The sequence below is a fragment of the Scheffersomyces spartinae genome, assembly GCF_019049425.1.
Source record: "Scheffersomyces spartinae strain ARV_011 chromosome Unknown scaffold_22, whole genome shotgun sequence".
Taxonomy (NCBI): Eukaryota; Fungi; Ascomycota; class Pichiomycetes; order Serinales; family Debaryomycetaceae; genus Lizanozyma; species Lizanozyma spartinae.
This window is the reverse complement of record NW_025065069.1, coordinates 206,802-220,259: the sequence shown is the minus strand read 5'-3', so window position 1 is coordinate 220,259 and position 13,458 is coordinate 206,802. Positions and strand designations below refer to the sequence as shown.

The following is a 13,458-nucleotide window of genomic DNA, read 5'->3' as shown; positions in this document are numbered from 1 at the left end:
GTACTGAAGTAGTTACTGTTACTTGTACTAAGGATGTTTGTCACCACGCTCAACCTACTGGAATCGTCGCTCCAGAAGGTACCACTTACACTACTGAATACGGTACTGTTGTAGTCACCGTTACATGTACCGAAGATGTTTGCCATCAAAGCATCCCAGCAACCACTGTTGCTTCAGTTGTTACATCTAGTGTTCCAGTTGTTTCTTCTGTGCCTACTATCTATTATACTCAAGGCCCTGGTAATGTTTCCAACGAAACTATTCCAGTCTACGAAGGTATGGCCCCTTCCTCTAAGATGGTTCCATTCTTAGCTGTTATTGCGGCCATCGCCTTTACATTGATTTGAGTAAGTTTATAACTTTACCGCATACCCTATATACACTAAGTTTATACGAGAATTTATGTTAAAATATATAAAGTACGCTTTGAAAATTAAGCCATATTTGTAAACACACCAACTTCCAAATCCAGAAGACAAATTTACGAATTCAGAAAACATCAACACTATCATTGGTCAAGCAAGGTACAGGATCCATGGCCATAGATGACTTGAAGAAGTTCGTTTGCAAGTCCGCTTGTAAGATGGTATGTGGTACGGCCTCCTATTCAACAAAATGCACATCTAATATCTGATTTTGAGTGTACTCGTTCCTAATTTGGAACTTCTACGCACTAAAGAATGCGTATGCAAAACATTAATGGAAATGGTTATGGTTAGAACGATGTACTTATACTAGAACAGCTCATAGACAAGAATACAAATAAATACTAGCCTTAAGTATGCGAATGGCGTGTGTGGGGTGTGAAATCCACATATGTAAACAACCTGATCTTTCCTTTTTCCACGGCTTTAGTCAACGTCTAAGGCTTCGATAGTACTTCCCCATTAGGGTGCAGCTAATATCCTATTAATACAAGTGAATCAAATGAGTAAAACATGGGGTCAGCCGAGCCAATAAAACTTTACTATGTTATTGCGACTTTACCCGAGCAGAGTAAATGGCATCTAACATCAACAAGATGTGAATACCATAAAGTCTTTCCGAAGTTCTGAGAGTCGTGAGAAAATTCCAAACACTAACAATAACAAGCCTCCATAAATGACAATATACGTAACAAACTAACACAGCAGTTAGTGCTCTAAACAGGTACGTATACTAAAACTTTTATTTATCCGGCAACTCCACCTTATCTCCTCAGTGACACAAAACCCCATAGAGTGCGGTCCAATTTAAACCGCTAATTAAATCACGTCAAAGCAAACACCAGCATCTTCATTAACATTAAAGGCAATCAACTGTTAAAATATGACTAAGCCAATGCCTCCCGTACCTATGTCTGCGAATGACCTACGCAGTAATCATACGAAGCTTCCCTATGGTGACGGTTCCAATAAAATATTTGGAATGGAGAACTTTGGCAATACATGCTACTGTAATTCCATTATCCAATGTTTATTCCATTCCGAACAGTTTAGAATTCAACTCTTGCAACATATGCAGACTAAACATGAACCGAAGCTTTTAATGAATGGGATAAGAACCCATCCTTTTATACAGAAATATGAACAGATGATAGCCAAACGACAAAAGGAACAGAAATCATCATCATCATCGTCAAAACTGGATCCTAGTAAGAATAACCATGAACCCGATGAAATACCAGATGAAGAGAAATCTAACACCAGGGGCAAAAGAGGAAGTATATTTGGATTAAAGTTTGGAACCTCGAACAATAATGTATCATCATCTATTGGTCATTCGAGTATTATCCATGAAAAGAAACATGGTTCCAATTATACTGTTGCAGCTAAAGATTGTAGTGAATTGGATCTTGATCAAAGAATAAGAATTCAAAATAGTCCAGATATTCAATCCCTACAATTGTTTGTAACCAAGCCTCAAATACTGCAACCATTACCTCCTATTCCTCAATCACAAACACAAGCTCCACCCCCTAGTAGTTCTTCAACACTTTCAACAAATATTTTCAAAAAGAGTTTTCTACTGAGTGTTCCCACCACCCTTAATGACGATGAGAATGAAAGTAGTAACACCACCAATAACAGTAGCAATAATACTAATGCTGCTACAACAGAGGAAGTGGAAGTTATGAACCCCTTGGCTCCATCAGTAGTGGTAGTGGGTATCCCATATCCAGAACCATTCTTAACTAACCCAATCAATCTGTATAGTCCACATCCTACATCGGAACACAGGAAAAGATCAGCATTAATTAATGGTCCATTAATCAACCTAGATACTTCGTTAAAAGCACCCGTATCTCAGACAGAAGACTTGGCCTTACTTTATGCATTGAAGGAAATCTTTGAATGTATGACGGAAAATAGATCTCAAATTGGTGTTGTTTCTCCACTGCATTTCATCACCAAATTGAAGGAAAAGAACTTTTTATTCCGTCAAACAAACATGCATCAAGATGCTCATGAATTTTTCAATTACTTGTTGAATGAAATAATTGAATGCTTAGATTCGGAATTGGGACCCAAGAATAATTGGTGTAATAAGATTTTCCAAGGGGTTATCACCAATGAAACCAAATGTCTTTCATGTGAAACAATTACATCAAGAGATGAAAAGTTTCTTGATTTATCAGTCGATGTTCCTCGAGGAAATAGTTCATATTCGTTGAATTATTGCTTGAATAACTTCTCTAAGATCGAGACATTAAGGTCCCAAAATAAGTTTTATTGTAACACTTGCTCGTCGTTACAAGAAGCCACTAAAACAATTAAATTGAAATCATTACCTGAAACTTTGGTGATTAATTTCAAGAGATTCAAATACAATGAAGAATTAGATAAAATGGTTAAGCTTTTCGATCCTATAAGTTATCCCTTCAAATTAAGAGTGTTCAATACTACCGATTGTGATTCGGATGAAGAAGACAACGTTGAAGATGAAGGGTTTGTATTATACGATTTATATGCGTTGGTGATTCATATTGGAGGAGGACCAATGCATGGACACTATGTTGCAATCTGTAAGATCAAAGCAGGTTTATGGTTACTTTATGATGATGAAACCGTGGAATTAGTAGAAGAATCATATGTGATGAGATTCTTTGGCAGTGGACCAGGATTGGCCAGTGCATATATTTTATTTTATTCAAAGACTTGTGAACAAGATCATCAAGCAGATTTATCTAATGATGGAGTACATTTAGGATTTGATATTGCTAATTTATATCATGGTGAAGATTATACTTTGAACGTTAACAATAAGAGACGTACCTCTGAAATGTCATCTACACCTTCTCATTCTACTACTGCTACTGCAAAGACTAAACATAGCATATTTGGTAGACATCAAGAAGATGAGAATAATAGTTCCTTTACTACAACAACAACAGCTACTACTACTACTACTACTTCCACTACCACCAATAAGAAGGATAATTTGTTATCACCTCCAGCCATTGCATCATCTCCAACATCTAAACCTGAGGAAGACTCTACATTTACTTTCTCATCTGATATTTCAAGCTTAGACACCGGAAGACATAGCAGTACCAGCAACAACAGTAACAATATTCTCCTCAACAATACTAACAATCCTTCTACTACTACTACTACTAATTATAATAACAACAATATCAACAATAACGATAAGACCCAATCAGATCTTATGCGTCGAACAAGTATGATATTCAAAAAGAGTTTCCGAGTTGATTCCATAAAGGAAGATACCGGAAAGGAATCTACGTTGAATAAAACCACATCTCGAGCATCATCAACAATTCTTCATACAATAAATTCCTCCAATACTCCAGCAAAGAAGAAGTGGCTTAGTCGTTCTTCCACTATTAAGTCAGAGCAAACCAGTGCCAGTAAGAATAGTAGCACAGTAGCAAGTGGCACAGGTTCGAACGCCACCACCCCAGTTAAATCGGAAAAGAGATCGATCTTTGGCTTTAAGAAAAAGCGGTAGATAGCAACATGTATTTATACATATATATGTTAACAAACAGTAGATGCCTTCTGAAGTTATGGTTAGCCGGAAAAACATTTACCCGGTTCACGTGAGATTCTGCTATGCGTGAAGCAAAATGTACCATGAAGCAACCATTTTATTTCAAACGATACCTTTGATTAATAATCAAGTTATTTATCTATTGTAACAGTCTAACTCCAGTAGTATGAGTCTAGTGAAGATATCCCCCACGTTAAAGACAACATCCACGTCCAAGCTAATCACCTTATCAGCGGGATGCTTTTGGGGAGTGGAGAAGTTTTTCACCAAGCAGCTTAGTGATAAAGGGTTAATTGACATTAAGGTTGGATATGCCAATGGACTTCGGAATGTTTCTGATGTAACCTACGAAAAGGTTTGTAGTGGAGCCACCAACTTTGTTGAAGCTGTTCAAATCTCATATGAGCCATCTACCCTTGGCCTTAATGATATCTTAAGTTTATTCTTTAGAATGCATGACCCTACAACTGTCAATGCTCAAGGTCCTGATACCGGAACTCAATATCGTTCTGCTATTTTATATAGTAATGAAGAAGATGGTCAGATTGCGAAACAGGTTAGAGATCAATTCCAGAAGGAATGGTATCCTAATCATAAGATAGTTACGATATTGGAGCCACTTGATGTTTGGTACGATGCAGAGGCGTATCATCAGAAATATTTACAGAAGAATCCTGGTGGGTATGATTGCCCTACACATTTTTTAAGAACGAAACCTAAGGTTTAATTAATGGTACTTGTCACATAATTGTATATATAATACTAATAAATAAATCTGAGATAAATGTGATAGGTCATAGTTAGTACTAGAACCTGTATATTTTTAAAGCGATAGATTCAAATTTACGCGTCAAAATTTCCTATACTTTTATTGACTGTTTCTTTATCCAATCAATTACAAATGTCTTTGTGGGTTGATAAGTATCGTCCCAAGACATTAGCGCAATTGTCATATCATGATCGGATTTCTCAGAATTTAAAGGCATTATCAGCTTCGGGAGATTTCCCCCATCTTCTAGTTTATGGACCAACTGGTGCGGGCAAAAAGACCAGAGTTTATGCTACATTACAGGAAATTTTTGGTTCAGCAGTGGAAAGACTTAAGATTGACGTTAAAACATTCACAACATCATCAAATCGGAAATTAGAGTTTAATGTCATTAGTTCGCCTTATCATTTAGAAATTACTCCATCTGATATGGGTAATAATGATAGAGTGGTTATTCAAGATTTATTGAAGGATGTTGCAAGTACTGAACAAGTTGATTTTACTTCTTCGAAAGTTAAACATAGATTTAAAGTGGTTGTGATTAATGAAGCTGATTGTCTTAGTAGAGATGCTCAAGCAGCTTTGAGAAGAACAATGGAAAAGTATTCTGCCAATACAAGATTGATTTTGGTTTGTAATTCAATTTCAAATATTATTCCTCCTATTAAATCTAGAACACTTTTGGTTAGAATACCCAAACCTACAATTGAAGAAATTGGGGATATCTTAAATATGGTAGCTAAAAAGGAACAAGTGAAATTTAATTCAAATGACCCTCAAGCTATTACCAGTTTCCTTAATAATTTAGCAGAGAAATCAGATAGAAATCTTAGACGATCATTATTAGCATTTGAAACTATTAGTATGCAAAACGAAACCATCCCAATAACAAATAATTCTGGACCTCAATTAACTCTAGATTGGGAAATTATCATTAGTGGTATAGCTGATGCTGTTTTGAAAAGTAGATCCGTTGCCACATTAGCCAAACTAAGGGATGCATACTATGAATTGTTGGCACATTGTATACCAGCTAAAATTATTCTCAAGACTTTATTATTCAATTTAATTGAAAAACTTGGAGATTCTAATGTGGTACCCAAATTAGTTGAATTGGCATCTGATTATGATGAAAGACTTAGTCTTGGTCAAAAGAGTATATTTCATTTGGAAGGATTTACTGCTAATGCCATGGTGGCATTAGAAAGTTAAACATGTCATTAGTACTATATTATAAACAGAATACTGAAAAAATAAAGAATGTTAAAAATTCTTCTATTAATTATTAAAACTGAACTTTATTATCCCGTTTGAGATCCGATTTGAATGGATTGTTATTGGCGATTTCATCATAACTTGGAGGTTCAGAATGGATGTTTTGACTGCTACCTTGATGAGTTGTTTCTTCTTGTACTTGTGCTTCTGGATTAGTATAATTTGGTTCTTCATTATGGGTTGATTCTGATTCCATTGGTCTACTCTCAGGATCTTCATTTTCATGGTCTTCAATTCTAATATAACCCTGAGAACAACAATAAAACCCATTCTTTCTAGGATACTCAACTACCACGTAGTATATTGAGAAAAGAACCCCTGGAACATGTCCCAAAATAGTTAACAAGATACTGAGTAACAACTCTCTACTATATAACGAATTCTCCTTTAACAAGAACACAGGTAATGGTGGGAACACAAAACACAAAATAATTAATATAAGCGTCTGAGCTCCATTTAATGGTCTAACATCTTCATGAGATCTTTCTTCAGGCATTATTGAATCTTTTTGGTTGTGAAAAATGTATAATAAAGTGAAAAGAGATTGAGTCCAGATTGCCTCTTTATATAAAACCACCTGCTTTTCCCCTTAATGAATGACAAGGCGCAGACATTGGAATGTACTTACGTAAGCAGGTGACAACATATTCCTCTTTCGACTGACACGGGGTTACCCGGTCTTTCTCACAAACAACTCTATTCATCAAACAAGATAAGCAAGAGCTCACTGAGTGTAACGGTATCATGACCTGTAAGCAAGTGCATTATAAAGAGAAGTAAACAAGGGTGCTTCTTATAAAGAACAACACCATATTAGAGGATCAGCTAAACTTCTATAGTAGTAGCATCATATAATGGATTACGTTAAGAAAGCAATATGGGGGCCGGATCCCAAGGATCAAGTATGTATTCGCTAAGATAATCTATTCTGAGATTTATATCTATCTATCTATCTATATATATATACTAACAGGTTCAGATGAGAAAGGTTAACCAGGTATTAAGGAAGAATAAAAGAGAGTTAGATAGATCACTTAATCTGTTGACTCCGTTGAAGAAGAAGACTGAAAGTTTAGTAAAGAAGGCTGCTAAACTGGGAGACATGAAATCTGCCAAAGTATATGCCAAAGAATTGGTTAACATCCAAAAACAATATAACAAGTTGTATACACTGCGTACACGAATTGACTCTATTAATATGGCAGTCAATGAACAATGGCAGATGAATAAATTAACCAAATCTTTAGCCACGTCAACTTCAGTGATGAAAGATGTTAATCTGTTGGTTCATATTGGGGTTATGACAAATGCAGTTCAAGAATTATCCAAGGAATTGATGAAAGCTGGAATTATAAATGAAATGATGGATGATATGGTTGATTTGGAGATGGATGAAGAATTAGAAGATGAAGCCAATATTGAAGTGGATAAGATAATTGAAGATTTAACGGCAGATAAGTTATCACTGATTCAAAACTCTGAAACCCTTACATCTTTGGAGCCAGAAGAACAAGAACAAGAACAAGCACAAGAACCCATACAAATGCATCATGAGAATGAAGAAGACCAAGCAGCTCTTTATGAGATGACTGAACGGTTGAAGGCATTGCAGGAATGAATAAGTATAATTATTCAATTGTAATAATATATAATAGCAGCAGTGGTAAGTATCATAATAGTAACAGCATAGAGACCAGGATAATGGTTCATCGATCCACCGCTTGTATAGTCATGATCTTCTTCTTCATAATCTTGTTCAAGATGACCCTTGTTTGTTATTGTGGCAGTGACGTTTGAAGATGTTGACTTAGTGGTGAAGAGATTTGAGGTGGTTTCCTTCGCATGAGAAAGCAAATACGTTGAGGATATTTGAACTTTATTAGTATCATTCTTAGAGTGTTGAACGTCAACACTAAAGGGCCAGAACCAAATCTTTTTAGATTTCTTGTTACTGTAACGTTTTAAATCATCTTCATCTTCATCCGAATCACTATCATTATCATTTTCACAACCATCATCAGAAAGAGGACGACGATTACTGTAGTACCCTGGAGGTGGAGGCCTGGGTGAAGTAGGAACCATAGGAAGTTGTTCATTCTCCTTTTCAAGGTCTCCCTTATCCTTATCCAAGGTCAAATCAAAGTAAAATCCAGATCCTATTCTTATTCCGTTATTCTTTTCAAAGTCTTCGATCTTCTCTTCACCATCAACTAGTTGATTCAATGCTGATACTCCCCCCATCATTTGAACACTTGAGTCATTAACTGAAAGCAGACCATTGTGACCAAAAATACCAAAGAACTTCTTCCCGTCGTCACAATCATCATCATCATCGTCATATTCGCTAAGGATCTTCTTAAGTTTCATCTTCAACTTCTTCTTTTTGGTTTCTTCCTCTGCATCAATAGTGACTCTCTTCTTGTCAAGATCAAAGAAGACTCCAGTCCCGACATGGAAGTCGATATCCTTTGATTTCTTATGGGTCTTTTCAGTCCCTCTGTAAAAAGCTTCTACTAAATTGGTTGTGTTGGACGCAGATGCCATGTCGGTTACTAACCTTGGCGGCTGGGTATCCTTCTCTTGCTGCTTTTCAATGAATCCAAGTACATTATTGAGAAAAGCAGTATCGGTGACTTCACCCAACAGCATCACATACTTGCTGAAGGAAGCTACCACTAGAATATTATAGAGTAGCATGGTTACCAGGCGAAGAAGAAGTAAAACACAGCTATATGATTTAGTCGGTATCGCTTACCGCTGAATTAAATGCTGCAAAAAATTGGAGTCTCTCTCCATACATCGATAAGAGTCGTGCGCAAGACAACAAATTGACATGTAAATATTAAACTATGGTTGTAAGAAACAAAGTGAAATGAAGTGAAGTGAATGTAAATATGAATGTAATATAGGTATAAATGTGATTGTAGTATCTGCATGTGATTCTTTCCTAGAATTTAACATAAAGTGGTTCCAGTAAATGAACTCTACATTCTTCTCGTATCACTGGATCTATGGCCTTGGCTTCCCTCTCTATAATATCTTGTTCTTCACCAGATGCAACGATAGGATATGTATCATCCACAAAGGCACCAGTTGAGTTCCCTGGTCCTCCAGATCCCGCAGATAATGGCTGCTGTTGCAGTTGTAGTTGCAGTTGCTGGTTTTGAGGTAAACTACTTGACGAATATGATAAATGGGGAGTATTGGGAGATGACATGTTGTTTGAAAGAAACGTCGACACATCGATCAAGTTTTCAGACAAATCGTTGACTATGGAATTCAATTCTTGCATCCGTTGTTGTTTCAATTCATTTTCTTGGAGTGACTCGGAGTATAATGCTGATTGGTTGTTTAATAGTGCTTGGTTTTCGTAATCATCTTCGTTATCGTTCCCACGAAGACACGAAAGACAAACTCCCATTATGATGACGCAAGTTTTGAGGATAACAATGATAATGCAACTATCAACTAATTGTATCCCGTTTAATGTTGGCTTTCATTCTTTTCAATCCAAAAACTGAGCAGCACCGGGTAGCGCCGATACAAAGGCTCCTGATTTTACTTACATAATCACAATCACATGTACATATTTAATTCCATTATATCCTATTTATCCTATGCTAAGTTTCATACTATGTTGGTAGTTCTTCTATTTAGTGACAGAACTATCATACCGACGTTTCAAATGCGGTGAGGATGACCCATCAAAACTGTACCCTTTTGAATCATAGTGATAGTATGCAACTGGTGAATCACAGTTCATGTCTTCATCACTATCACTATCATAATCTTCATCATTCTCATTCTCGTCAAGATCTTCGTCGTCGTCGTCGTCGTCGTCATCATCATCATCATCAACGTCATCGTCTCCTTCTTCCTGGGAAACTTTAAACACAATCTGATCATCTTCTTTGGTAGATATATTCTGTCCCATCAATTCAATGAGTTGCTTATAGTAAAGATCTAATACTTCTTTACAATACTTTATGCCACCTTTTCCCTCTTTGGCAGGTATACACTTCCAGTCCACACGTGTAAGAAAATCCAATTCAAGACAATTAAGTTCTGTCACTGCCACACCACCAACTCGAGCATAATGATCATTAGTATAAAAGAAATCCTCCATCAGTTTCTGTGAAAGCATCGTAGCTACCAAAAGAAACCGATGCACTGTATAAGAATTAAGAGTAAAAAATGGTTGATAATTATGGGAAAGCAAATCTATGTAATAGATTGTTGTGAGTAAAGTAGCTGCTGTGAAGTTATTAAACTTGGTAAGACGACTTAAATATGCTGATGTTAAAATTTGAGGAGGCACTCTGGAATGGTATCGAGTTAAAACTTGTCTATTAGTGGTGGTTGAAGTAGACCCAGAATTATCAACCACTGTAACTGTTTGTGGTGGTAAGGACTTATCATTAAGTCGAATAAGTGATTGGAGCATACGTGAAACCAATGTGATCAAATGGTCAACAGGACAATGCATAAAATCATGAGGTAAATGTCTTACAGTAGGAGGTTTGGGAATAGAAGGTCCACTAATATCTAAATTTCTTAACTGAGGAACCACAATTGGACCAGGATGAGGTGATTGAATTTGTTGACGTTTGACCACGGGTGAATGTCTGGTTCTGGGTATAGTAGTTGTTTGAGATTGAGATTGAGATTTTGAAGGAACTGTTGGATGAGGTTCAAACGTGACATGAATATCATTATTAGACTTTATTTCAGCCTCAGGTTTCTTTGGAAGGTCGCTTTCTGCTTGATGTACATCCGTATTGAGCGTTTTAGAAACATGCAACTGATTATCACCTTGTCGTTGTTGCAGTTGCTCATGCTCAAGCACTTTATTGGAGTAATAGTTGCGAAGAAAGTCATTCTTAGCTTTTGATTTGGGTGAAGACGTGGAAAGGTATTTCAGGTAAACTTCTAACAGTCGAAACCGTCGTTGTTTATCAAGAGTCAGGAAGTATGCTTTTCGAGCCAACTCCGAAGATGTGTTAGGCAGAACATCAGCCTTTATATATTGTGCTAAGATTGAAAGGGAATTATTAGTAGCATCAACTACTTCGGGCTCAGTACCCGAGTTAGTCATATTAACATCTGGTTGATCTCCCGTAGGTTTATTGGTTAGTGATGATTTAGTAGTAGTAGTTGTTGTTGGTGGTGGTGGTGGGGGTGATTTAGCTCTGGCGATAGTACCACCAATGGTGTTGGCTCTACCACTGGTCACAGGGGTTTCATCTAGTCGAGCCAAACGATATTTCTGGACTTCAATAGAACTTTTCAAAGGTCTTACCCAAAGACTCGGAGAAACCGGAGGTGGAATGGAGGCATCCGGAAGACCTACCAGGATTGATAGCCGTCTCAAGACGTTAGACGTAGGCAAAGGACGCGGTATAGCAGGTGACGAATGACCTGGAGCCACTGTGGGACTAGTAACCGCGGTTGAAGTTGAACCAGTCATATAGAATGAGATGATGATTGGGTCAGTCAGTCAGTCAAATAATACAATATACTATTATTGTTGTATTGAAAGGAATTGAATTGGCTAGTGCCTGCCTCGAATATGAATAAGGGATAGTCAACTATAGGGACATGCTAGTATGACTGCAAACGAGACAGAAATAAACGTGAAAGACAAACAGAAAGACTACCTAATGACCAGATCAATAGGTTCAACCAATACAAATGGCGATAGTATCTTTTAGATCAAGTTGAAACCCGTCTATAATAATATGTTTGTATGTATACGTGACTTGGATCAACGGATTGATACAAGGGAACTTTATAACTCAAGAATGATAATAACGATGATGGTGATGATACTTATGATGTGATGATGCTCACAGATGGTAGTGTCTAATTGTATTGAACGTGGTAAAAAAATCCCAATAATGGCTTGGCGGGTTTCTCTGTATATGGTAGCGAGCCCAAAGAAGAACAATACCTAAATGAAGGGGGAACCGGAGCCAGAGTGATCAAGTATGAGGGTTTAGTCTGCTATGAATGGATAACAGTTCACCAGTAAGGGGCCCCTGCTTAGTTGAAGGTATCAGTAATAGCAGGAATAATAGTATTAAGGTAACACTAACCTCAATAAATATAATAAACGAGCAAAGAATGGAAAAAGGTGGAGTTAATAGAGAAAGAGAAGAGTGTGTTTGACGTGTGGTGGCTGGGCTTATAATTTAATATAAGATTATTCCTATTGAAATTCATATCATTACTATTACATAACGGAAGTCTATGCAAGACTGCTGTCAATTTGGTAATGAAGCCATCTGTCAAGGTGAAACATGGTAGATTAAAATTCTCACTGTAACGAGTCGATAGCAAGGCCTTTTAGATGCGACGACTGGACCCCACGTGAGAACATTTATTATATTATTGTACCTGCTGCAGATAGAGATTGATTTCCAGAAAGATACGAAAGTGGAAGCGAAAATGAACCGCAATATACGTTGTAATTACTGCCACGTGGGGGAGGGGGAAGGTACGGGAAATATGTTGATGTCAAATGATGATGAGAGAAAGGCAAAGCTAATAAAGATAAAGAATAAAGATAAAGAAAAACAGATAAAAATAACAATCAAAGCCTTTACCAACAACAATGTGATTTATGCAAAAGTTTGATCAGTTAAGGCCTATTTATCAATCAAGTATAGTTATGATGGTACAGTATTTCCCTTTCTGATGGTACTGCACTTATTTGTAGGCGTAACCTTGCTACTGAATTGACAACGTGGCTCAATTCAATTACCCCGTGTGTTTGTTAACGAGAATCTGCTCTTGAACGAAGTTGACTCCACCAACTGTTTCACATTGGTGACATTCAACTAATCAGTTAGCATGAGTGATACTGTAAGAATGTAGAGGTCAAACCAATAAAGTTTGACTATTACGGTTGAACCTTATTTTTCGATGCCGTTCTCAGGAGCTGGTTTTCCGCACTAAAACTTACCATCCGAGAGTACAAGTGTTGGAAACTACCTGCTATGGTACAAAACCATGCAATTACTACTTGGATGAGATCCACATCGCCAGCTGTATAGAGCAAACCCCATACCAGCCTATGAGGCATATTTTCCAGCCTCAAAGCCGCACTTAGGGCTTCGTCATACAAGGTCTTCTTGGGGACCCAATTATTGCCGATTACCTTATATTCGTAAGGGAAACTACCTAGGACTTTATAATGCCATGCCCTCCGTACTCCGTATGTGTATCAAACATATACTATTTAATCTGAAAAATATGGCTTTAGTTAGACTTTATCCGATATAGTGTAACGGCTAGCACGGTTCTCTCTCACAGAGCAGTTCCGGGTTCGATTCCCGGTATCGGAGTTTATTTTTTTATGTTGCATACAATGATTGCTGCAAAATATTGCTTTTGTATTAATTATTATTAAAGTTTTGTCT

At 37.0% G+C, this 13,458-nt stretch overlaps 9 protein-coding genes and 1 non-coding gene across 10 annotated transcripts; 6 read left to right on the top strand and 4 right to left on the bottom strand.

Annotated features, from left to right (window-relative positions):
- Window positions 1-32: 32 nt before the first annotated feature.
- On the top strand, window positions 33-347 carry KQ657_002719 (uncharacterized protein; the record flags this gene model as incomplete). Its single annotated transcript, XM_043193472.1, has 1 exon — window positions 33-347. A coding segment is annotated over one exon (315 nt), but the record flags the coding sequence as incomplete, so codon positions are not given.
- Window positions 348-680: 333 nt separating this feature from the next.
- On the top strand, window positions 681-3,951 carry UBP13 (ubiquitin-specific protease; the record flags this gene model as incomplete). The annotated part of the gene is made up of 3 exons (XM_043193471.1): window positions 681-684; window positions 774-779; window positions 1,580-3,951. The coding sequence occupies 3 exons, from the start codon at window positions 681-683 to the stop codon at window positions 3,949-3,951; spliced, it is 2,382 nt and encodes a 793-aa protein (XP_043047480.1).
- A 104-nt stretch (window positions 3,952-4,055) lies between these two features.
- Window positions 4,056-4,720, top strand: MXR1 (peptide-methionine-S-sulfoxide reductase; the record flags this gene model as incomplete). Its single annotated transcript, XM_043193470.1, has 2 exons — window positions 4,056-4,059; window positions 4,227-4,720. The coding sequence occupies 2 exons, from the start codon at window positions 4,056-4,058 to the stop codon at window positions 4,718-4,720; spliced, it is 498 nt and encodes a 165-aa protein (XP_043047479.1).
- A 174-nt stretch (window positions 4,721-4,894) lies between these two features.
- On the top strand, window positions 4,895-5,974 carry RFC5 (replication factor C subunit 5; the record flags this gene model as incomplete). Its single annotated transcript, XM_043193469.1, has 1 exon — window positions 4,895-5,974. The coding sequence occupies one exon, from the start codon at window positions 4,895-4,897 to the stop codon at window positions 5,972-5,974; it is 1,080 nt and encodes a 359-aa protein (XP_043047478.1).
- Window positions 5,975-6,047: 73 nt separating this feature from the next.
- On the bottom strand, window positions 6,048-6,533 carry KQ657_002715 (uncharacterized protein; the record flags this gene model as incomplete). Its single annotated transcript, XM_043193468.1, has 1 exon — window positions 6,048-6,533. The coding sequence occupies one exon, from the start codon at window positions 6,531-6,533 to the stop codon at window positions 6,048-6,050; it is 486 nt and encodes a 161-aa protein (XP_043047477.1).
- A 358-nt stretch (window positions 6,534-6,891) lies between these two features.
- Window positions 6,892-7,655, top strand: VPS24 (ESCRT-III subunit protein; the record flags this gene model as incomplete). The annotated part of the gene is made up of 2 exons (XM_043193467.1): window positions 6,892-6,939; window positions 7,017-7,655. The coding sequence occupies 2 exons, from the start codon at window positions 6,892-6,894 to the stop codon at window positions 7,653-7,655; spliced, it is 687 nt and encodes a 228-aa protein (XP_043047476.1).
- Window positions 7,656-7,669: 14 nt separating this feature from the next.
- KQ657_002713 (uncharacterized protein) lies at window positions 7,670-8,581 on the bottom strand (the record flags this gene model as incomplete). Its single annotated transcript, XM_043193466.1, has 1 exon — window positions 7,670-8,581. The coding sequence occupies one exon, from the start codon at window positions 8,579-8,581 to the stop codon at window positions 7,670-7,672; it is 912 nt and encodes a 303-aa protein (XP_043047475.1).
- Window positions 8,582-8,984: 403 nt separating this feature from the next.
- On the bottom strand, window positions 8,985-9,458 carry KQ657_002712 (uncharacterized protein; the record flags this gene model as incomplete). Its single annotated transcript, XM_043193465.1, has 1 exon — window positions 8,985-9,458. The coding sequence occupies one exon, from the start codon at window positions 9,456-9,458 to the stop codon at window positions 8,985-8,987; it is 474 nt and encodes a 157-aa protein (XP_043047474.1).
- Window positions 9,459-9,686: 228 nt separating this feature from the next.
- On the bottom strand, window positions 9,687-11,504 carry KQ657_002711 (uncharacterized protein; the record flags this gene model as incomplete). The annotated part of the gene is made up of 1 exon (XM_043193464.1): window positions 9,687-11,504. One exon carries the CDS (start codon window positions 11,502-11,504, stop codon window positions 9,687-9,689), a length of 1,818 nt encoding a protein of 605 aa, XP_043047473.1.
- Window positions 11,505-13,311: 1,807 nt separating this feature from the next.
- KQ657_002710 lies at window positions 13,312-13,383 on the top strand. The gene has a single exon. It is a non-coding gene; the product is annotated as a tRNA-Glu (tRNA).
- Window positions 13,384-13,458: the final 75 nt, after the last annotated feature.